Source organism: Cenococcum geophilum (assembly GCF_001692895.1).
Source record: "Cenococcum geophilum 1.58 unplaced genomic scaffold K441scaffold_21, whole genome shotgun sequence".
Taxonomy (NCBI): domain Eukaryota; kingdom Fungi; phylum Ascomycota; class Dothideomycetes; order Gloniales; family Gloniaceae; genus Cenococcum; species Cenococcum geophilum.
In genome coordinates, this window is record NW_027137579.1 from 1,115,787 (window position 1) to 1,139,335 (window position 23,549).

General features: G+C 33.3%; 2 protein-coding genes across 2 annotated transcripts; both read left to right on the forward strand.

The window, feature by feature from the left end:
- The first annotated feature begins 20,561 nt into the window (after positions 1 to 20,561).
- Positions 20,562 to 23,065, forward strand: K441DRAFT_636315 (glycoside hydrolase family 125 protein). The gene is made up of 5 exons (XM_067646472.1): positions 20,562 to 21,028; positions 21,087 to 22,465; positions 22,533 to 22,840; positions 22,890 to 22,949; positions 22,998 to 23,065. The coding sequence occupies exons 1-3, from the start codon at positions 20,820 to 20,822 to the stop codon at positions 22,643 to 22,645; spliced, it is 1,701 nt and encodes a 566-aa protein (XP_067504034.1). The 5' UTR covers positions 20,562 to 20,819; the 3' UTR covers positions 22,646 to 22,840; positions 22,890 to 22,949; positions 22,998 to 23,065.
- K441DRAFT_696390 (uncharacterized protein) lies at positions 23,049 to 23,529 on the forward strand. The gene is made up of 2 exons (XM_067652881.1): positions 23,049 to 23,095; positions 23,144 to 23,529. Exon 2 carries the CDS (start codon positions 23,165 to 23,167, stop codon positions 23,429 to 23,431), a length of 267 nt encoding a protein of 88 aa, XP_067504035.1. The 5' UTR covers positions 23,049 to 23,095; positions 23,144 to 23,164; the 3' UTR covers positions 23,432 to 23,529.
- Positions 23,530 to 23,549: the final 20 nt, after the last annotated feature.

The window sequence follows — 23,549 nt, forward strand, 5'->3', positions numbered from 1 at the left end:
AATGCTAGTAGCAATTAAGAAATGCGAGTTCTTTACAAGGAAGACCAATTTTGTTAGATTTATTATTAAACTAGGCCAACTTAGTATAGATCTAAAGAAGATTAAGGCCATAGTAAATTAGCAAGAACTAGAGAACGTTACGCAGTTAAAATCGTTCCTAGGGTTTTGCAATTACTGTAGAAGGTTTATAGCGCAATAGTTAAAGAATATTAAACTATTCATACGATTAACGAAGAAAGAAGAACTATAGGTATAGGGAGAGGAACAGTAAAAACTTTTTAAGAAAATTAAAGAGTTATTTACCTAGGAGCCAGTTCTTAAAATCTATTAACTAGGGCTAGAAACGGTTATAGAAACAGATACATTAGACTTTATACTAGGAGTATATTTTATACAAAGGCATCTAGACGGATAGTATTTAGTAGCATACTATAGTTAGAAGATAACACTACTAGAGTTAAACTATAACATCTATAATAAGGAGTTATTAGGTATAGTTATAGTACTAAAGAAATAAAGAGCATTTTTACAAGGTATAGAGAAACTATTTATAGTTAAGACGGATTATAAAAACCTAATAGGATTTCTAACGATAAAGGAACTTAATTAAAGGCAGGTTAGATAGGTAGAGATGCTTATAAAATACTATTTTAAGATTTAGCATACTAAGGGTATAGACAACACGCAAGCTAACGCGTTAAGTTAAAAGGCTAAACTATAAAATAACGATAAGCTATTAGGGGCTTTACTGCAAAAAGATACAGATAGACTAATTAGGTATAATTATCTAAAAATCGCAGTAACTTAAAAGGATAAGTTAGAAAAGGTCTATAAGACACTAGAAAGCTTTTAGGCATAAAGAATTCTAGAAGCGCAGCTAGAAGATCTATAGTTAGATATATACGAAAACTAAGAAGCGAAGTACATTCTAAGAAGCATAGTAAAGCAGTTTATAGAGGACTTCTATAAGGGACTAACTTAAGGACATAATGGAGCTATAGGCTTAGTGTTAAGACTTTAGGAGGAGTATATTATTAACGGAATCTAGAGGATAGCCAGAAGAGTTACTAAAGAGTATTTAGATTGCTAAAGGAATAAACTAATAAGGCATAAGCCGTATAGAGGGCTATAACCTATTAAAACACCAGAGAGACTATAGGAGGTTATATTATAGGACTTTATTATTAAGTTACTAAAGTTAAGAGATCCTATTACCGAATAAGATTATAACGCAATCTTAGTAATAGTAGACAAGCTTACAAAGTAGGGATACTTTATAGCCTATACAGAAGAAATCTTAGCGGAAGATATCGCTAGAATCTATATTAAAGAAGTATTTGCAAAATATAGAGCACTAAGTAAAATTATATTAGATAGAGATTTAAGATTCGTAACAGTATTCTAGGAGGTATTCTTGGCGGAATAAGGAGTTTAAGTAGTAACTTCCACCGCATATTATCCGCAAATAGACGATTAAACGGAAAGATTAAACTAGACACTAGAGCAGTATCTAAGGCATTATATTAATCACGCATAGAATAATTAGGTATTACTATTACTAGTTATACAGTTTATATATAATACAACACCACAGGAAGAAATGGGTATGTTACTATTTAAGGCGAATTATAAATACGAGCTAAGAACATTATTATCGCTATATTAAGCAAAGAAAACGAGTAGTAAAGCTAAGTAGAGAATAGAGACTTTAATAAATCTTTATGTAAACCTTATGGAAACAGCTAAGGCAGTATAGCAAAGAATAAAAAAGTACTATAATGCTAAGAGATCTAAGGGACCAGATCTTAAGGAGGGAGATAAAGTATGGCTACTGTATAAAATTTTTAAAAGTTAATAACTAAGCAAGAAGTTGGACCACGTTAGACTAGGACCTTTTAAAATTATATAAAGGATTTCACCAGTCATATTTAAGTTAAACCTACTAGCTAAAATAAAGATCTACCCTATATAGCATATCGCGATACTAGAGCTAGCATATAGGAATATTAAGTCACTAGTTTATAAGGCAGATATATATAGAGGTTAAGAAGAAGACAAATAGTAAGTTTTAAAGATTATTAGTTATAAGGATATAGATAATAAAATATAGTATAAGGTTAAGTAGATAGGCTATACTAAGACTACCTAGAAGCCACTAGAGAACTTAAAGAACGCTATAGGAAAGGTATAGGAGTATCGGAAGAAAATAGGTTAGGCAATATTAATAAAGAAGGATTATTAAAGAACGAGTTACCTAAGGGGGACCCAGGAAAAGCGACTGCTAAACTACTTAGAGTTATTCCCCTCACTATAGGAGGAGAGTTAGTTCTCTTATTACCCAGCTCCTAAAGACCTTATTAAATAAGCTTCCACTCCTTAGAATGAACTTTTTTACGAATATATTCTAAACGCTAAAGATAAGTATAAGCTAGACGCTAAGCTTTAAGGACACGTGCGGACTCTTCTAAGGTATACTAAACCTTAAGCAGTATAAAGGCCAGCTTATTATTAAGCTTTATAGCGGCAGATTAAATATAAAACCCTATAACAAATTACTTAAGGAACTTAAAAACTATTAAGAGTAATAGGACGCGTATACTTAATATCGGATATAGAATAAATGTCACATAATAAATATATATTGGCGTAAGTGCATTTAAAACAAGAGGAAGGTTAGTAACTAAAGGAACTTATAATTATAATGTAACTTAACCCCTCTTTTATATAATAAGAGTAAGGAATTGCTATTACTTTACCTAGTAATAGTATCAAGGAAACGGTATAAAGGCGACGCTTAACCTAAGAGAGAGAAGAAATTGCTTTAGGTATAATAAGTAATAATATTAACCAAATTAATTAGATAGATATTATACCTCTAATAAATAACCTAGAGATACTAGGTATCTTTAAGAATAAAGATAAAGAGGAGGGAGATAGTATTACGGACGCTTTAAGTACAATATTATAACTACTTAAAGAAGAGTTAGAAAAAGCTAGTTAGTTAATATAGGTATAAACCAGAATAGAACCCGTAGAACTATATAATAAGGAATAGTAAGTAAGTTATATAATAGTTGGACGTGTTATCTATAATAAATATAAGGGACGTTACGTTTAATATAGATAAGACATACATTACGTATAAGAAGGATTTCTTAGGAGTATGGTTGTATATTTAAGGACCCTTAGTCCCTACCTAGGTAGTTCCTTCCTTATAGTAATTCTTAGAATACAATTAGAGTTAATCTGTTAGGCAACCACTCCACCAGTTATTATTACATTGTTAACTACTATCTTTGCATTTCCTATACACCTAGCCTATTAACAGAACCTATCGTAGTTCCTACTACAAGGTTCTGTTACACCGTCGCCAGAACCAGATAACCGTCGCTAGAACTAGACAACCGTTGCTAGAACTAGACGACCGTCGCTAGAACTAGATAACCATCGCTAGAACTAGACGACCGTCGCTAGAACTAGCAGACGACCGTTACTAGAACCAGACGACGACCGTTTAAATAACTAGCTAGCGAATACCACAAATAATTTAATTAATTAATTGAATTAATCTAGAGCTTATTACCGAATCGAATCGAATTAAGGCCTCCTAGGGAGGCACCCTAGATAACTACTGTTTAAATATACAGCTAGCGAACGGCTATAGAGAACGATTTGAATTAATTAGAGCCTTTAATTAGGCCGACCTCTCCCCCGAATTAAATTAGACACTATAGGCAGATATAAATAGGTAGGCAATATAGATAGGTAGATAATATAAATAGGTAGACAATGTAGATAGGTAGGCGATGCAGACAGGTAGATAATATAGATAGGTAGGTAATGTAGACCGGTAGACGATGTAGATAGGTAGGCGATGTAGATAGATAGATAATGTAAATAGGTAGACAATATAGATAGGTAGGTAATGTAGATAGGTAAGTAATACAGACAGGTAGGTAATATAGATAGGTAGATAATATAGACAGGTAGATAATATAGATAGGTAGGCGATGTAGATAAGTAGGTAATATAGATAGGTAGGTAATATAGATAGGTAAGTAATATAGATAGGTAGGTAATATAGATAGGTAGACAATATAGATAGGTAGCAGATGTAGATATAATAGATTATATAAAGAAGTATATATAATTTATCTTAATAGCTTTATAAACGGCTTTAAAGTAGCCTTTATTATCTAAAATTATAAGTTATATAGGTTGCGCAGGTTGCGTAGGTTGCGTAGGTTACGTAGGCTATGCGCAGGCTGCGCGTAGGCTGCGTGTTAAATAAACTCGACATAGGCTGGTTTGTTAAGTTGGTTAATGCTCTTAATGGCCCGCTAACGACGCCAACTTCTAGCAGCTGAGGTCATTTACAAGGGACAATATTTTGCCGATGTAATCTAAATATTAGAGCTTATAGCGAAGCATTAAGTCTTAACCCTTAGAGTAATCCAGATATTAAAGCTTATAGTATAGCATTAAATCTAAATCCTTAGGGCAGTCTAAGTATTAGAGCTTATAGTGTAACACTAAGTCTTAACTTTTAAATAAGCCTAAGGTTTAATATTCGCAATATAGCACTAAATCTCTAATTATAAAAAATTCTAAAGTTTAAGATCTATACCGTAGCACCAGTTCCCAGGTAGTAGGAAATCTGGAAATTTAGAATTCGTAATATAGTATTATATCTCCGCTCCTAGAAAATCCCAAGGCTTAGGATTTAAGTTATAATACTAGATCTCCGCTCCTAGGAAACTCTAAGGCTTAGGGTTTATAGGCTAATACTTAATCTCCGCCCTCTAAACTAGGCGGTATAGTTTAGAATTCGTATGCTAATACTTAATCCCCACTTTCTAAATTAGGTATAGCTTAGAATTTACAGTCTAATATTTAATCTCCGCTCTTTAAACTAAGTATAGCTTAGAACCTACAGCCTAGTGCTTAATCTTCGCCCTTAGTTTTGGATATAACGCAGCTTTAGTAGGTTAGTATTTAATATTCCTTAGCGTTTTACTTATTTATTAATTTAACTAAGACTTAGGTAGAGCTCTAATTAATATCCAGATATTAAGTGTCGATCTCCGCATATATATTTAAATAGTCTATTAGATTTTTATTTAGAAAGATATTAAGGTTTATACCTAAAGCTCCTAAAACCTATAGAACCTATATTATATTAGCTATTTAGTTTAAGTGTCTTATAATTCTCTTAACTAGATATTATCCGTTCTTCTTAAGCTACTATACCTTAAGCCTCTTAGCTAATATTAGATCCGCCTTATAGTAAGAGAAAATAAAAGAACATATCTATGCATTTTAAAAGTAAGAAATCTACCTACTAAGTAAACCTAATATCCGCTTATAACCCTTCTCCAGCACCTTAATTAAGCGGTAATTCTATATTAATATTACTTCGCAAGTTAACTAGACAGCGCCCACTTACTTTAATTAGTAGTAACTTAACTATAAAGGATTTACGCGTTATAAATAAGCGTATATAAGGTAGTTAATATTTACTAAAGTAAGTTACTATAGTAATTATTTGTTAGTAAGCTAATTTAATAAAATCTATAGCGCGGATATTTACCTTTAATTAACCTTCGCACCTTCTACCTTACAGTATCGCACCGTAAACTTTATTATTGTTATTTTATCTACTATCTATTAGTATACTACTATTTATAATACCTTCTTTTATACCTCTAAATACGTCTAATAGCTATTTAGTTAAGGAACTTAATAAGCGTAATATTAACGATAAAATAATTAAGGACGCTTTTAAGGACGCTCTTTTTTTTACTAATCCTTTAAAATCTTTACCTAGAGAGTAAGCTTTCTAAAACTAAATTATGCCTATAGCTAATATAATTTTAGGAAATACGTACTAAAGCACTCTTTGTCGGATCTAGCAGAGTATTATAATAAGGTTATTGTGAAATCCGCCGGAAATCCGCTTACCTTTTTACTGCCTGCCTCTTTGCTGCCTACTTCTTTACCGCTTACCTCTTCGCCGCCTGCCTTTAAGCCGCTTATTTCTTCGTCGCCTACTACTTTTAAGAAGTTTAATTCTTATCGTGCTTCTACTTCTCTTAAGAGGCAGGCTAATAGAATTGCTGCGTAAAATATTTAGTATAAGATAGCCTTTAAATCATATGTGTTAACTATACTCTTTTAGTGTCTTATCTACTAATTTACCTCTTATAGTAACCTAATAGAAATATTAGAGATTTTAGATAACAATAAAGAAAATAATCTTAATAACGCCGACTCTTCTAAAAGCTCTCCTCTATCCTTTTATAATCTCCGCAGCCCTTATAAGCTTTGCAGTACGCAAACGGCCTAAGCTATAATATTAGATATTAACATAAACGAGCGCCTTCCTATTTAAGTGCTGTTAGTAAATAAATAGTATACCCTAAAAGCTAGTGCTTAGGAGAATATAAAGGAAGCTTACTAGCGGATATATACCCACGTCTAGAATATTAAGGGTAGCTCTAGTATGCTACGCGATCCGCTATATACTCTATACGTAAAGTAAGACTATAAATATTACGTTTATAAGCAGAACTCTAGGCCATATTTTAGGGGTGCGTGCTTAAGATACCGCTTAAGTAGTAGGTTATGCGAAAAGGTATATGCTAATAGTATACTATTATTCTATTAGCTAATATATAATAGGATAGTTTGCTAAAACTAGAGCTAGTTATACCTTAGCGTAAAAAACATGCGTAATTAGCTTCTGCTAGTAATTTAGCCAAAATACCTACTAAGAAGGTATAATATCTATATCTTAATAATACGGATATTGCTAATATCCGTATAGCTTTATACCCGCACTATCCCCCCTTTAGAGACCTCCCTTTTTCTAAAGACTTTTACTTATAGTAATATACGCAGCCATAGGGGTACCTATTTTACTACTGCTCCTTCTATTCTTTTACTAATTCCTAACACGCCTAGTACTGCTTCTAGTATTACTGCCGCTCCTACTAGCACGGAAAATGTCGGGGTATATTTAGTAATTACTATTTCCGCACGCGTTAATATAGTTTATAAATAGGTAATTAAGATAGTAAAAGATATTCGGGCTATAGATCGCTAGTTAAGTAAGCTTAAAGATTCTCTAAGTGAGATAAAGGATAAGCTTACGTTTATAAGGCGTAGTATTATAGCACTTATACGCAACGCCGGGTTGCTAGATATAGAATTTAAGTAAATACTAGTTAGCTGTTATTGCGGGTTAACTATTATTACGGGTTTAGAGTAATAAAATAGTAGCTCTTACCTCTCTACTACTACGTAAGTAGAAATTAAGTCTCTACCTTATATTTAATAGGTATAATTAATATTGTAATATCCGTATACGCTAAGATAATAATATCTATATATACTAAGATAAATATATCTATATAAGCTAAGATAAAGATATCCGTATAAGCCAAAATAAAGATATTTATATATCCGCACTATTGATAATTACTAAGGTAAGTTACTATAGTAGCAATTATTTATTAGTAAGCTAATTTAATAAAATCGGTAGCGTAGATATTTACCTTTAATTAACCTCCGCACCTCTTCTTCCTCTACTAACCTTCTACCTTACAGCACCGCACCGCAAACTTTATCATTGTTATTTTATCCACTGTCCCTTAGCATTCTACTATCTATAATACCTTTATTTATACCTATAAATAATATAAATATAAATAATAGCAGCTAGGCGGTTAAGAAACTCGATATACGTAAAATAAACAAGGATGCTATTAAGTACGCTATAGCTGCTCTAACTAAGCCTTTAGACTCTATTCCTAAAGAGTAAGCTTTCTAATACTAAATTATACCTATAGCTAATATAATTTTAGAAAATATATACCGAAGCGCTCTTTATAGGATTTAGTAGATGACAAAAATATAGATAGAGCAAAATCCGCTAAAAATCCGCGCACCTTTTTGCTGCCTATATCTTTACCGTAAACCACTTTACCGTTAGTTTCTTTACCGTCCGCTTCTTCGCCGTTTGCCTCTCTACTGCCGCCACCTAATACCTCTAAAAAGAGGCTTAATAAGGCTCGTTTATCTTCTTTTCTTAGAAAGTAGGCTAAAAAGGCTGCTAATACGAATCTAAAGACTAAGATAACCATTAAATTGTATATATTAGTTATACCGTTTTAATATCTTATCTACTAATTTACCTCTTATAGTAACCTAGATATTTATAAGGTTTCTTTAAATAGCGAATCTTCAAATAGCGGTAAAGATAAAAATCTTAATAACGCCGACTCTTATAATCTCCGCAGCCCTTATAATCTCCGCAGCCCTTATAATCTTTATAGTACTACAAATATAAATAAGCGCCTTCCTATCTAAGTGCTGTTAGTAAATAAATAGTATATTCTAAAAGCTAGTGTTTAGGAGAATATAAAGGAAAGTCGCTAGTGGATATTAATACACGTCTAGAATATTAAAGGTAGCTTTAGTAAGCTGCGTAATCCGCTATATGCTCTATATGAGAAGTATAGCTATAAATATCGCGTTTACAAGAAGAACTCCGGGCCTCATTTTAGGGGTATATACTTAAGATATTATATAGGCGGTAGGTCGTGCGGAAAGGTATATACTAATAGTATACTATTATTCTATCAGCTAACACGCGTATAAGAAAGTTTATTAATTCTAGAGCTAGTTACACCTTAAAGCAGAAAACGTGCGAAATTAGCTTCTACTAGTAATCTAGCTAATACAACTACTAAGAAGGTATAGTATCTACGTGTTAATAATACGGATATTGCTAATATCTGTATAGCTTTATTCTTATACTATCCCCGCCCGCGTTACCACGCCTCCCCCCACTAAAACCTCCCCCCCTATTAAAACTCCTACTTACAGTAGTACGCACAACTGTAGAGGCACCCGCTCTACCGCTACTCCTCTAACTCTTTTGCTAATTACTAGCACGCCGGGTGCTGCTGCTATTACTACTACCGCTTCCGCTGGCATCGGGTCTATTAAGGTATATTTAGTAATCGCTGTTTCTGCGCGTATTAATATAGTTTGTAAACGGGTAACTAATATAGCGAAAGATATTTAAGCTATAGACCGCCAGTTAAATAAGTTTAGAGATTCTCTAAGTAAGATAAAGGATGAGCTTGCATTCCTAAGGTGTGGTGTTATTACACTTATACATAATACTAGGCTACTAGATATCGAATAAGTAGATATAAGTTAGCTATTACTATAGGTTAGCTATTATTGCGGGTTTATAATAATAAAATAGTAGCTCTTACCTTTTTGCTACTATATATATAGGAATTAAGTCTCCGCCTTATACTTAATAGATATACTTAATTAATATTATAATATCCATATAAGCTAAGATGAAGAGATTTATATATCCGCACTATAAAATAGCTAACTACTACGTTATATACTACGCATTAAGAAGATTATACACTAGCTAGAGTTAATATTAATAAAAAAGAACTTACTTAATATAAAGATAGAAACGTACTATAAGCCTAAGTATTTAAAAGTCCTCTGGCATATTATCTATAGCCTTATTAAATCCGTCTTTATAAGGGTTATATAGTAAACTGCTAATATAAGACATCCGCATATTAAAATTAGTAATACCGCCTTATAAGAGCCGCTCTAATCTAAGTTAAAAAATAGTAGGTGCTTTAAACCTAACGTCCCGCATATGCTAACGCATAATTATATCCGTAAGGGACTGGATATTAACCGCAGAAGACTTAATTATATAATTGGATATTATCCGCTTACTAAACGCATCCTTAAACTTAGTATAAAGAGGTCTAGTATAACTTATAGTAAGAACACTCTACCTAAATAGAGAGTCTACTCTAAAGGTCAAGTTTCCGCGTAATTAGAGTAACTCCTTTAGCTAAAGATTTAGTAGTTTATTAAGTTAATCAGCTTTAAAAAAGCTATTTGGCTCTCCGTAATTATTAATTAGCCCGTTTATAAGTATGGCCTACTAAAGTACTAGATTATACGCCTCTATTATAACTAACCTTTAGAAGTACATTATTTTAGATATATAGTTATTGCTCCTTAATTTAGTAAAGTAAAGGCAAAGATGGGTAATTACACGTTTTAAAAGACCGATATCCGTATACTTAATAGCATATTTTAACACTTTATATATTTTAACCACCTATAGATACTAAATATAATTAAAGAACTCTATATTAACAATCTAAGTGGGCTAGCTTATAGTAGCAGAGTTAGGAACTATAAATAATTAATTTATAATTTAAGAACCTCCGCGGGCAGAGGGCTGCGGAGAAACTAATTTATTAGCCTTACGGCCGACTTTAAAGCTAAAACCCGCTATATAGATATCCTTAATATGCTATAGAAACTGCTTAGGCGTTAAGAATTTAATGTATCTTTTAACCGCACCTTTTTTATAGATATTAAGTCTATCGCGGATATATATTAAGAAGAGTGCAATAATATAGGTATTAAAACTATATAGTACTAGCTCCTTAAAATAGTAAAAGGGAGGGCGCTCTATAGGAATATTTCGTTACCTAAGGTGGTTTATATAAGTATAGAGCGTAGAGTACTACTACGTATATTACTTACCACTAAAGAAAGTCCTTATAATTATATATAGGAAGTTTAACTAAAGGTGCTAAAGACCTAGAATAGGTAGTACCTAACGGTAGCTATTATATAAGAGCGCAGCCTCCGCCCGCTCCCGCTTATAGGTATAAATAAGCTTTATAGTTTTCTAATTACCGTATACTAGATATAATTAGTCCTAAAAATCGTTATTATAATTAAGCTGTAGTTGCTCTAGGAAGATCGTCTTAAGTATATAGTAGTTGCCATTTATAAAAGCCTCGCTCTCTATAATAGGGCCTAGGTTTATATAGGTTGTCTTTATAAATAGCAGAATATTAATCTTAGGCATACGCGGATATTTAAGCCTAGTGTTAGATTTAAAAATACTATTTATAGCAGCCAGATACGTACTTTAGAGAGCATCTATAATAATAAAAATAGATATCTAACTTTAAACGCTATTATATATATTGCCTAGTGCCTTAGTAATATTCTTAATCCGAAGCTATACTTAGTTATATAGTATACTTTAAAGAAGGCTACTAGGGGAATATAAAATCTATAGATAAGCTTTCCAGTAGTATAGGAATATAAAACACTAGTATCTCCAATTAACTAATATTACGTTTGCTTAAGGTAATTAAAATTGTTATATATAATATAGATATTATCAAAAGTAGATATTAATTGGAGGTAAGTCTTTAACAATATTAGCGCCAGTATATCCGCCGCTAGTACTATAACCTTCCTTAAAGCGTTTAGCTAATCCTATCTTCTAATAGTTAAGCGTCTTATATCCGTTAATAAGCCCTAGTTTATAAAGTAGTAATAGAACTTAATGCTTTATACCTATACCTTAAAAATAAAGACTAAAAAGCTAAGTAAAATAGTTAGTAAAGCTTTAAGCGCGGCCTAATAAAAGGATAAATATAAGAAGAATAACCTACCCTAAGTACGGATTTCGTAATTTATTACTTCTTAATTATGCCAATAATCCTTCTATTAGTTAGTAGAGTAGAGGGGTATATTAACTAATTGCTTTATAGCTCTACGAGAGTTAAACGTCTTTAAGCTCTAGATTTAACTTCTATAGGCTAAAAATAACTATCTGCTGATAAAGATTATAAAGCTCTTTATAATGTAACGGAACCTTATAGTAAGAACTACGATAGGCTCGTTATTGGGCTAGGTATGTAGGAAATGCAAGTATAAAAGTCAACAACGTAATAACAACTGGTGGAGTAGTTGCCCAATAGATTAACTCTAATTATATTCTAAGAATTACTACAAGGAAGGAACTATCTAGGTAGGGACTAAGGGTCCTTAAATATATAACTGTACTTCTATAAAATCCTTCTTATATATAATATATGTCTTATCTATATTAAACGTAATGTCCCTTTTATTTAACGCAGCTAATACGTTTAACCATTATATAACTTGCTTACTATTCCTTATTATATAGTTCTACAGGTTCTATCCTAGTCTATACTTATATTAACTAACTAGCTTCTTCTAACTCCTCTTTAAGTAGTTATAATATTATACTTAAAGCGTCCGTAACACTATCTCCCTCCTCTTTATCTTTATCCTTAAAGATACCTAGCATTTCTAGGTTATTTACTAGAGGTATAATATCCGTCTAATTAATTTAGTTAATATTATTGCTTATAATACCTAAAGCAATTTCTTCTCTCTCTTAGGTTAAGCGTCGCCTTTATACCATCTCCTTAATACTATTACTCGGTAAAGTAATAGCAATCCCTTACTCTCGTTATATAAAAGAGGGGTTAAGTTATATTACGATCGCGAGTCCTTCTAGTTACTAACCCTCCTCTTATTCTAAATATACTCGCGCCAATATACGTTTATCGTGTGATATTTATTCTACGTCTAATGCTAAGTATACGCGACCTATTACCCTTAATAGTCGTCTAGTTCCCTAATTAATTTATCTTAGGGTTTTATATTTAATTTACTATTACGAAGCTTAATAGTAAACTAGCCTCTGCGCTGCTTAAGGTTTAGCGTACCTTAAAAGAGTCCGTATATATCCTTAAAGCTTAGCGTCTAGCTTATACTTGTCTTTAGCGTTTAGAATATATTTATAAGAAAGTTTATTTAAAGGAATAGAAGCTTATTTAATAAGGTCTTTAGGAACTAGGTAATAAAAGAATAGATTCTCCTTTAATAGAGAAGGAAATAGATCTAAGTAGTTCGGTAACTACTCTTTTTAGGTCCCCCTTAGGTAACTTATTCTTTAGTAATCCTTCTTTATTAATACTACCTAACCTAATCTCTTTTAATACTCCTATACCTTTCCTATAGCGTTCTTTAAATTCTTTAGTGGCTCCTAGGTAGTCTTAGTATAGCCTATCCACTTAATCTCGTACCATGTTTTGTTGTTAATGTCCTTATAATTAATAATCTTTAATACTTACTATTTGTCTTCTTCTTATCCTCTATACGTATCTGCTTTATAAACTAGTGGCTTAATATTCCTATATACTGGCTCTAGTATTACAATATGCTGTATAGGGTAGATCTTTATTTTGGCTAGTAGGTTTAACTTAAACGTGACCGGTAAAATCTTCTATATAATTTTAAAAGGTCCTAGTTTAACGTAGTCTAACTTCTTACTTAGTCGTCAACTCTTGAAATTTTTATGTAGTAGCTATACTTTATCTCCCTCCTTAAGATCTGGTCCCTTAGATCTCTTAGTATTATAGTACTTTTTTATTCTTTCTTATACTTTCTTTACTGATTCCATAAGGTCTATATAAAGATTTATTAATATCTTTATTCTTTCTTTAGCTATACTACTTGTTTTCTTCACTTACTATAGTAATAATAATATTCTTAGCTTATACCCGTAATTTGCCTTAAATAATAATGTACCTATTCCTTCTTAAGGTGTTATATTGTATATAAACTATATAACTAGTAATAGTAATACTTAATTATTCTATATATAATTAATATAATGCCTTAGATACTGCTCTAGTGTCTAATTTAATCTTTCCATTTAACCGTCTGTCTATAAATAGTATGCGGTAGAAGTTACTGCTTAAATTCTTTACTCTACTAAGAATACTTCCTAAAATACTACTATAAATCTTAGATCTCTATTTAATATAATTTTATTTAGTACTCTATGTCTTATAAATACTTCTTTAATATAGATTCTAGCGATATTTTCCGCTAATATTTCTTCCGTATAGGCTATAAAGTATCCCTATTTTATAAGCTTATCTATTATTACTAAGATTGTGTTATAATCTTATCTGGTAATAGGATCTCTTAATTTTAGTAACTTAATAATAAAGTCCTATAATATAACCTCCTATAGTCTTTCTGGTGTTTTAATAGGTTATAGCCCTCTATACGGCTTATACCTTATTAGTTTATTTCTTTAGCAATCTAAATATTTCTTTATAACTTTTCTAGCTATCTTCTAGATTCTGTTAATAATATACTCCTTTTAAAGTTTTAATACTAAGCCTGTTGCTCTATTATGTCCTTAAGTTAGTTCCTTATAGAAGTCTTCTATAAACTACTCTGCTATGCTTTTTAGGATATACTTTACTTTTTAATTTTCGTATATATCTATCTATAGATCTTCTAGCTATGCTTTTAGAATTCTTTATACCTAAAAGCTTTCTAGTATCTTATAGACTTTCTCTAGTTTATTATCTTTTTAAGTTACTATAATTTTTAGATAATTATATCTAATTAATCTATCTATATCTTTCCGTAATAAAGCCCCTAATAGCTTTTCCTTATTTTATAGTTTAGCTTTACGGCTTAGAGTATCTGCCCGTGTATTATCTATACCTTTAGTATACTAAATCTTAAAATAGTATTCCGTAAGCATCTCTGCCTATCTAACCTATCTTTAGTTAAGTTCCTTTGTTATTAGAAATCCTATTAGGTTTTTATAATTCATCTTAACTATAAATAGTTTCTCTATACCTTATAAAAATGCTCTCTATTTCTTTAATGCTGTAACTATACCTAACAACTCCTTATTATAGATGTTATAGTTTAACTCTAGTAGTATTATCTTTTAACTATAGTATGCTACTAGGTGCTATCTATCTTAATGCCTTTATATAAAGCACGCCCCTAGTATATAATCTAATATATCTATCTCTATAACTATCTCTAGTCCTAGTTAATAGATCTTAAGAACTAGCTCCTAGGTAAATAACTCTTTAACTTTCTTAAAGAGTTTTCTTTACTCCTTTCCCTATACCTATAGTTCTTCTTTCTTTATTAATCTTATAAATGGCTTAATATCCTTTAACTACTATGCTATAAACCTCCTATAGTAATTGCAAAACCCTAAGAACGATCTTAACTATATAACATTCTCTAGTTCCTACCAATTTACTATAACCTTAATCTTCTTTAGATCTATATTAAGTTGGCCTAGTTTAATAATAAATTTAATAAAATTTATCTTTCTAGTAAAGAACTTGTATTTTTTAATTGCTACTAGTATTTATTCCTCTTATAGTCTCTTTAAGACCTATTTAACGTATTCCCCGTATTCTTCCTTAGTTATTAAGTAGATAATAATATTATTAAAATATATTATAACAAATTTATCTAAGTATTCTCCTAATATATTATTAATACGCTTCTAGAACGTTACTAGTGCGTTTATAAGTCCGAATTATATAACTAATAGTTTATATAGTCCTTTCTTTAACCTAAAGGCTGCCTTTTATTTGTTGCCCTCCTTAATCCTAATCTAATAGTACGCCTATCTTAGATCTATCTTCGTAAAGATTTATATATTACCTATCCGGTCTTAGATTTCGCTAATTAAGGGTAAAGAATACCTATCCTTTCTAGTAATACTGTTTAACTATCTATAGTTAATATACAGCCTTAGTTTACCATTCTTCTTTAATACAAATAGTACTGGATATCCTGCTAATGACTATAATAGTCTAATATATCCCTTTTATAAGTTCTCTTAGATAAACTCTTTTAATGCTCTACCTTCTTTTTTAGTAAGCTTATAGATTAGAAAGAACCTTAGACTTATTCCTAGTTTTAATTCTATCTTATAGTCCTATGCTGCATATTCTAACAGCTTTTTACTTTTTAGTAACCATAGTTTCTTGCCGTATTTATGGTATCTCTTTAATATATAACTTAGTCCTTTTTCTATTTCTTTATAGGTTGCTCCTACTTAGTACTATACCAACTTAGCTTATTATTGTATTTTACAGCGTTAAGTATCTCTAATATTAACCTGACCTATAATCTAATTAATCCTTAGATTGTATTCCTATAACTAAGGTATACTTAATACTGCCTCATCCCGTCCTAATAGTAGGATATTAAAAGACATCTTAATTTATCTTCCTTTAATAGTTATCTAAATAGGTCCTATTTTAAGATTAATAATCCCTCCTCTATAGGTTATTAGATCTCCTAAAATTATAACTAATAAGTAAGGTTGCTCCTTTTATTTATAAGGTAGTTCTATTCTCTTAACTACTACTAGTAAGATATAGTTTCGCGTTACTCTACTATCTATTAGCGCTTTAAACTGCTAATCTTACTAATTAATTCGTAAATTTAGGTATTATCCTTAAATTCCTTTAAGGGTCTAAGGCTCTACTATTGGCTCCCTTTAGTCCTATAGGCCTCTACTTTTCCTAACTATTAGTTGCTTAATCCTAGTATACTTAGCTCGTTCTTTAGCTAATACCTAGTTCGCTTTTTATCTTTAATATACTATAAATACGTGTTTTCTAGGCATTTTCACCACTATTGTCCGTCTAAGCATTCTTCCGTAAGGAATCTTCCTAGTTAAAGTACTAAACTTCCTTCCTCTTAGACCTCTGCTGGATGCCATCTATATATATATTTAGCATTCCTATACTATTGCTTATCTATTATCTAGTATATCCTTATAGGGTATTTCCGATTTTTTTTCCTTTAGATTCTTATATATTTTATATATATTATCTACGCATATAATCCATAATAACGTATAATATACTAGGTGCTTTAGGTTAACTCTTAGCTTATCTTTATCCCTAAGTTTAAACCTTTATTATACTAATCTAAATATTATAACTTTATTTATAGGTACTAAGATACATCTCTTGCTTCTCTAGTCCTCTAATTATTCTTTTAGATCCTTTAATATTATAATTAAGGCTCCTTTAATATGCGTTATGGCCTTCTCTATAATCGGGTAGTCTTAAATAACTTTTTCATCCAACTATATATAGAAATCTTCCTACTTATTATTATGCCTTTACCTATACCACTTTTAATATAGCTGCTAGAGTATATATAGTCTGTCTATAAGGAAGTATCTTCTTATTACTACATTATAATAGCCCTTTATATATCGTTTCTTAAACCTAGTTAGAATCCCTAGATCCTTTTTATTTTCTAATTTAGTAAGCCACTTAGCTCTTAGTATACCTATTCTTAGTCTATTAGTAATTCTTTATACTAGTACTCTATCCTTTATACGTCCTAATATACTAGATCTTTTGTCTAGTTTCTGTTCTTACTATATGATAATTCTTTGCCTAAACTCTTCTATAGTTTCTTTTAGTTTATGCCTTACGCTCTAATCTTCGAAGTTATCTTACTTCTTAATCCTAGTATTAACTTTTTAATCTTTAGTCTAAACACTTTATTTAACTAGTAAATCCTCTAGGTCTATATATTCGTCTCCTAGTCTAATTGCTATTTATGCTACAGATTCTCTAATCTATAAAGAAGCTCCTTACCTCTTATCTATAGGTGTCTTAATTTATACTCCAAATTCTTAACCCCTTAGGCTCTTTAATCCTGAGCTTGCTTCTAACTTAAGCTTAGCTCTAGCCTTAGTTTAACTAGGCTTACTTAGTGTTCTTATCTTGTCTTAAGAATCTTAAATCTTACTTATCTTATCTTAAGAATCTTATGCTTATAGGAACTTCCATCCTAAGCTTATTCGTATATTTTTAAACTAAGCTGCTGCTCTACTCTATCGGTTATTATCTATTATAGGTCCTTAAGCTTACCTTATCTTGTCTTAAGAATCTTAGTTATCTCTTATCTCGCTATAAGAATCTTAAGCCTTTAGCCTTTTACCTTTATTAAGTGCCGAAGTAGTTTACTGTCCTACTTCTCTTACGTCTTATAAAGCGATAGACATCGTATTTAGTAGGGTTTTAATTCCTACTAATATTCCCTATTTTATAGTGGAATTATCCTCTACCTCTAGTATAATATCTCTAAGGTCTACTCGCTCCTAGTAAGCAGCCCTTATTACCTTATTATTACGGAATATTTCGCCTAAATTAAATTTATTGTCCTTAATATCCGATCTGCGAACTAGTTTATTAGTTCCTTTATATCCTATAGATATTAGCTCTTATAGCTAATAGCTTACGCTATACTTAGCGTTCTTATAAATTTAGTATGCGTTATTATAATAAAACATAAAACTTTAGATTAAACATTCTTTTATTCCTTATAGCATATTATCGTCCCTTTATATATATATATTATCTACTAGTCTTATACCCTTTACTATATAGCAACTCTATCCACTTCTATAGTCTCTAATATAATAACCCTATTTTCCGCAATTTATATAAGCTCCTTCTTTAAACTATTTCTCTTACTATAGAGTCCGCCTAAATATCTTCTACTATTAAGATCCCTAATTTAGCCTCTGCTCCTTAGACCTTTAATTACTTAATTCTTATCCTCTAGGTTTCTATAGTTTGCTTTATTTCTTATAGGTTTCTTTAGTGCTATTTAGGTCTATTAGCTCTACACTATACTATAGTTTCTAACTTAGCTTTTATTATTATATACTCTGCGCCTTATATAACTATAGAACTTTATCCTAGCCTCTCTTAGCCTATTCCCTTTAGTAGATCTAATTATTAATCTTAATCGCCTAATTTATTAGTTCCCTTAGGGTATCTATATCTTCTATTAGGATAATCGCGTCCTAAACTTTAGCCTTAAGTCCCTGTTTATACTATACTATAAGCGCCCTATTATTCCACTCTACTTATATTACTAGTGTCTAAAACTATATTATATACTTAATTACTAAAGTTTATTGTATAAGGTTCTAGAGTTTTCTTTTTACTATAGTTGTTTCTTCCGGGTCTCTAAATATCTGTATAAGTTATTCTGCGAATCCTTCCTAACTTAAGAACATAAATCGCACGTCTTAGTTAGTGGTCGTCATTCTATTTACCTATATCTCCGTAAGGTAAAATTTAAACTACTTAAGTGCTTTTTCTAATAAGAATAGTCCTGTATAGGCTATCCGATCCACAGGTATAGGTAACTTTACTCCCTCTTATAAGACCTTAAAGTATATCTGCGTAAGGAATCCTTTAAGCTTTAACCTCTCCCCTATAAATCTCTTAATTAATAGTAGCTTAATCTTTACTGCTCCTATTCCGTTAAGTCTTTCTTCTAACACTATATTATTAGCTATTAGCTAGTTAACTATTTCCTATAGCTATCCAACCGTCACAGGTTACTGTAAGTTAGTATTTACTATATTAGTATCACCTCCTATCCTTAAAGTAGTTGCTGCCGTTAATGGCGTTATAGTAGCTGCTTTTAGTGGCATATTATTTAACTTCTTATATTAATACCGTAACTAGGTAGTAATTGTGTAACGGAACCTTATAGCAAGATCTACGATGGGCTCGTTATTAGGCTAGGTGTGTAGGAAATACAAGTATAAAAGTTAACAACGTAATAATAACTGGTGGAGTGATTGCCTAATAGATTAACTCCAATTATATTCTAAGAATTACTATAAGGAAGGAACTATCTAGGTAGGGACTAAGGGTCCTTAAATATATAACCGTACTCCTATAAAATCCTTCTTATACGTAATGTACGTCTTATTTATATTAAACGTGACGTCCCTTTTATTTAACGCAGCTAATACGTTTAACTATTATGTGACTTACTTACCATTCCTCATTATATAGTTCTATGGGTTCTATCTTGGTCCGTACCTATATTAACTAACTAGCTTCTTCCAACTCCTCTCTAAGTAGTTATAACATTGTACTTAAAGCGTCCGTAATATATAAAGGATATTTATAACTATATTAACTAGTTCTAAATAAATATTTATAGCCTCCTTAATTATATTACGGGTTTCTTTATCCCCTAAAAGGGTAATAATAAGCTCCTTTACCTTCTTTTTTTTTAAGTGTTATCTTTTACTAGTACTATACTATAGCTAGGCTAAAGAAAGTTTGCTAAAGGACTATCCCCAGTCCTATAAATACTCTATAATAACTTTAACCTTTTTTTCCTTTATTACTGGGCGTAATATCCACTTAGCAAATGCTCTAGCTAGCGTTTAGATAGGCGTCCGCCAGTTAACTAGTGTTATATTTATAGTAAGGGCGGGCAAGTTAATTATTAATATATTACCCGTTTAGTGGCACTTTCTACTTAACATTATAGGGGCTAATAGGGTAGATATATTAATGGATTATAGAGCTACTCCTACGGATTAGTTTAACGGTATTTTTAAGATAATAGCTATTATAGGGGTGTAAATTAATTTCGTTAAAGAAGGTAACTGCTTTATATATAAAATAAGTCGGATCGCCTAAGAAACCTTACATAAGTCCCTTAGACTATAGAATTAACTTTTTGACAAAAAAGGTTAGCGATATCCGCTTGCGGATATACGTATGTCCGCTAATTGATTCTATGGTCTGAGCTTGCTGAGGTAAGCGTAATTTTAGGTGGCTCGATCGGGTGGCTGTTACGTTATTCCGACGCTAGCCAAAAAAATCACGTCTGAGCTCGCTGAACCGTGCACGAGCCGGCCCAAACGCTTACTGCACGCGAAAAACGGAACGCCAAGGATTGTATGCAGTTTTGAATACGCTAACGCATACGCCAACGCATACGCCAAATGTACATCTATTCGAAACTCCCATACCGGAGACCTGCCAACATTAATGTCTCCTTATCGGCAAACCAAAATTCATTCAGCCAGTGCATCTTTTGAAAGTGTGAAACGGGATGCAGGAACTTTTAACTTGAGCGTAGCATCGCCTCCTTACGTGCCTCGCGCCGCATCCTTTTATCCTTCTGTCGGGACCCCAGCGGCATCTGGGCACCTCCGTTGAGGCACTGCGTGGCTATAAAGACCACAGTTCAACCCACCCTCAGAACTGCACTCCCCACTCACAAAAATGTCTAGAGCAGCATCTCGGGCCTTCCTGCTCTTCTTTGGCAGCACCATGTTTCTTGGATCATTCACAAATTCTGTCGGTGCTGACCTCCACGCAGGGTCGGTCGATCCAGAAATAAGAGGCCAACAAGAATTACTGAAGGGCTCTGTGGATAAGTCAAAGTATTTGGCAGTGTGTCCAGATTACAAGAATTATGCCATGCGGATGCAGTATGTTACAGCTCCTCAAATTACTAGAAAACTAGTTCTAACCATCTCGTTTCAACAGTCCTCCATACAGCCAGGGCCCAATGAAGCTCCCATTTCAGCGACCATCACGACACTGCCGCACTTTCGAATCTCCTCTTGTAGAGGAGGTCATAGAATACATGAATGAGAAGATGGTGGACAAGGACCTTGCGCGGATCTTCGAGAATGCGTTTCCGAATACTCTAGATACTACAGTACGATGGCACGTCAACGGCACAGAGAAAAAGAAAGGCAAAAAACGGGGCTCGAAGAATGAGAATAGTGAAGGGAAATGGGAAGGTGCTCAAAGCTTCATTGTAACGGGAGACATCAATGCGGAATGGTTGCGGGATTCTACAAATCAGTTGGCTCAGTACCAGATTTTGGCCAAGAAGGACAAAACAATTAAGAACCTCATCCTTGGTGCTATCAATACGCAAGTAGAATACGTCATTGGCTCCCCGTACTGCAATGCCTTCCAACCTCCCCCACCAAGTGGCCTCAACCCGACCTACACCGGCGGCGAGGACGAAGTGCATCCAGCCTATGAACCCTCCTTTGTTTTTGAATGCAAATACGAACTAGACTCCCTAGCCCATTTTCTAGCCTTGACAAATCAGTTCTACAATCACACCGGTTCGACCGATTTTCTAACCCCACGATGGTATCTTGCTCTCGAGACGATCATGGACGTTCTCAAAGGCCAAGAGAAGCCTACCTTTAACGATGATACTGGCAAGTTTCAAAGGAATGAGTATACCTTCCAACGCAAGACGAACACTGGAACGGAAACGCTCAACCTTGCCGGCGTTGGCAACCCACTCAATGGTGGCACTGGGCTAATCCGCAGCGCCTTCCGACCTAGTGACGATGCAACAATCCTAGGCTTTTTCATCCCCTCGAACGCAATGATGGCAGTGGAATTGAAGCGCTGCGCCACGATGCTCAAGAAGGTGGGCCAGAAGAAGCTCTCGACCTTGCTTTGGAACCGTGGCGTCAGCATAGAGAATGGTATCTGGGAACATGCTGTTGTGCGCCACAAGAAGTATGGCCCTGTCTTCGCCTTCGAAGTTGATGGCTTTGGTTCATCGATCCTGATGGACGATGCAAACCTGCCGTCACTTCTCGCTCTCCCACTACTTGGTTTCGTGGAAGCAAGCGACAAAACGTACCAGAACACACGCAAGATGATTCTCGAGCGATCCGGCAACCCTTATTTTCTCGAGGGGAAGGATTTCCAGGGCATTGGTGGTCCACATATTGGACTTCAGCATGCCTGGCCGATGAGCGTCCTCGTCCAAGCTATGACAAGCGACGATGATGAAGAGATTGAAAAATGTTTGAAGATGGTGAGGAGTTCGTGTAAGCTAGGATTAGTGCATGAAAGCGTTAATGTGAATATGTTGAGGGATTACACGCGTAAGTCTTTACCTCTCATCTGTTCCTTATATATTGGACTACTTAACTCATAATTGCGGCTTTTTAGGCAGTTGGTTTGCGTGGGCGAACTCGGTTTTCGCTCAGACAGTTCTGGATTTAGCGCAGAGGAAGCCACATTTGTTATTTGGTCCGGATGCAGTACCATATGCTTTTGAATAATAAACGCATGGAATGCTTTTGATGCTTGGAGCCCAGCATCGAAACACCCACTCCCGGAGTGGTAGATAATACCAGGACACTGTTTTAATCGATTGATTTTTCCTGAAGTGCTCTTGGAATTACTTCTCGTGTGAACTCTCCCCAGGCAGGCAATACAAATCGTTTGACAAAATAATCATGACTGGATGATTTGTGGTATGCTCTCCTGCTTTGCAATGCATGTAATAAATCTGACTGAATGCAGCACGCGCTGTTAATGGTATTGGCACTGGCATATTGAACGCCATTGTTCCCGTTTGGCTAGGTGGCTGTTATCGTATTGGAGAAAGTATCAACTCTAACGTTATCCAAGGCCACAGAAACCGCTGAACACACTTCTCGAGGTCAATTCATTACCATTGAGCTCACACTTAACATCTTTGGTGTGGTTGTGGTCTACTGGCTCGAATTGTAGGTTACATTGGTTTTCTTCGAGGACCTTTTATTAACTTGCATCAGTGGCTTTTTATATATTGATGGATGACGATTAGCCATCCGCTGGAGATTCCCCATGGCATTTCAATTATCCCACTTTTAATCTTATTCGGTGCCGTCTGGTTCTTCCTAGAATCCTCGTGCTGGCCTGTCAAGGCTGGCCGGCATGAAGAAGCCCGCTATATTCTCGGAAGACTCCAAGGCAAGACTGGCGACGGAGGCAAAGCAGAAGCAGAGTTCCAAGATATCAAAAACATTGTCCAGCTCGAGACTCAAACTTCAGAAGAATTCTTATTTCCACATGCTCTTTAGCATTGATGCAGGAAAGCTTCATACAGGCCGCAGAGTGCAACTAGTAATCTGGCTGCAAATTCTACAGGAATGGGTTGGCATTGCGGGCGTCACCATTTGTAAGTATCAAGACAATTTT

What these genes read in the sequence shown, in the direction of transcription:
- K441DRAFT_636315 (XM_067646472.1), top strand. Translation starts at nt 20,820, where the DNA reads ATGTCTAGAGCAGCATCTCGGGCCTTCCTGCTCTTCTTTGGCAGCACC. An exon ending in AATTATGCCATGCGGATGCA is followed by an intron (nt 21,029 to 21,086) that starts GTATGTTACAGC and finishes TCGTTTCAACAG; the next exon opens with TCCTCCATACAGCCAGGGCC. An exon ending in TATGTTGAGGGATTACACGC is followed by an intron (nt 22,466 to 22,532) that starts GTAAGTCTTTAC and finishes GCGGCTTTTTAG; the next exon opens with GCAGTTGGTTTGCGTGGGCG.
- K441DRAFT_696390 (XM_067652881.1), top strand. Translation starts at nt 23,165, where the DNA reads ATGACGATTAGCCATCCGCTGGAGATTCCCCATGGCATTTCAATTATC.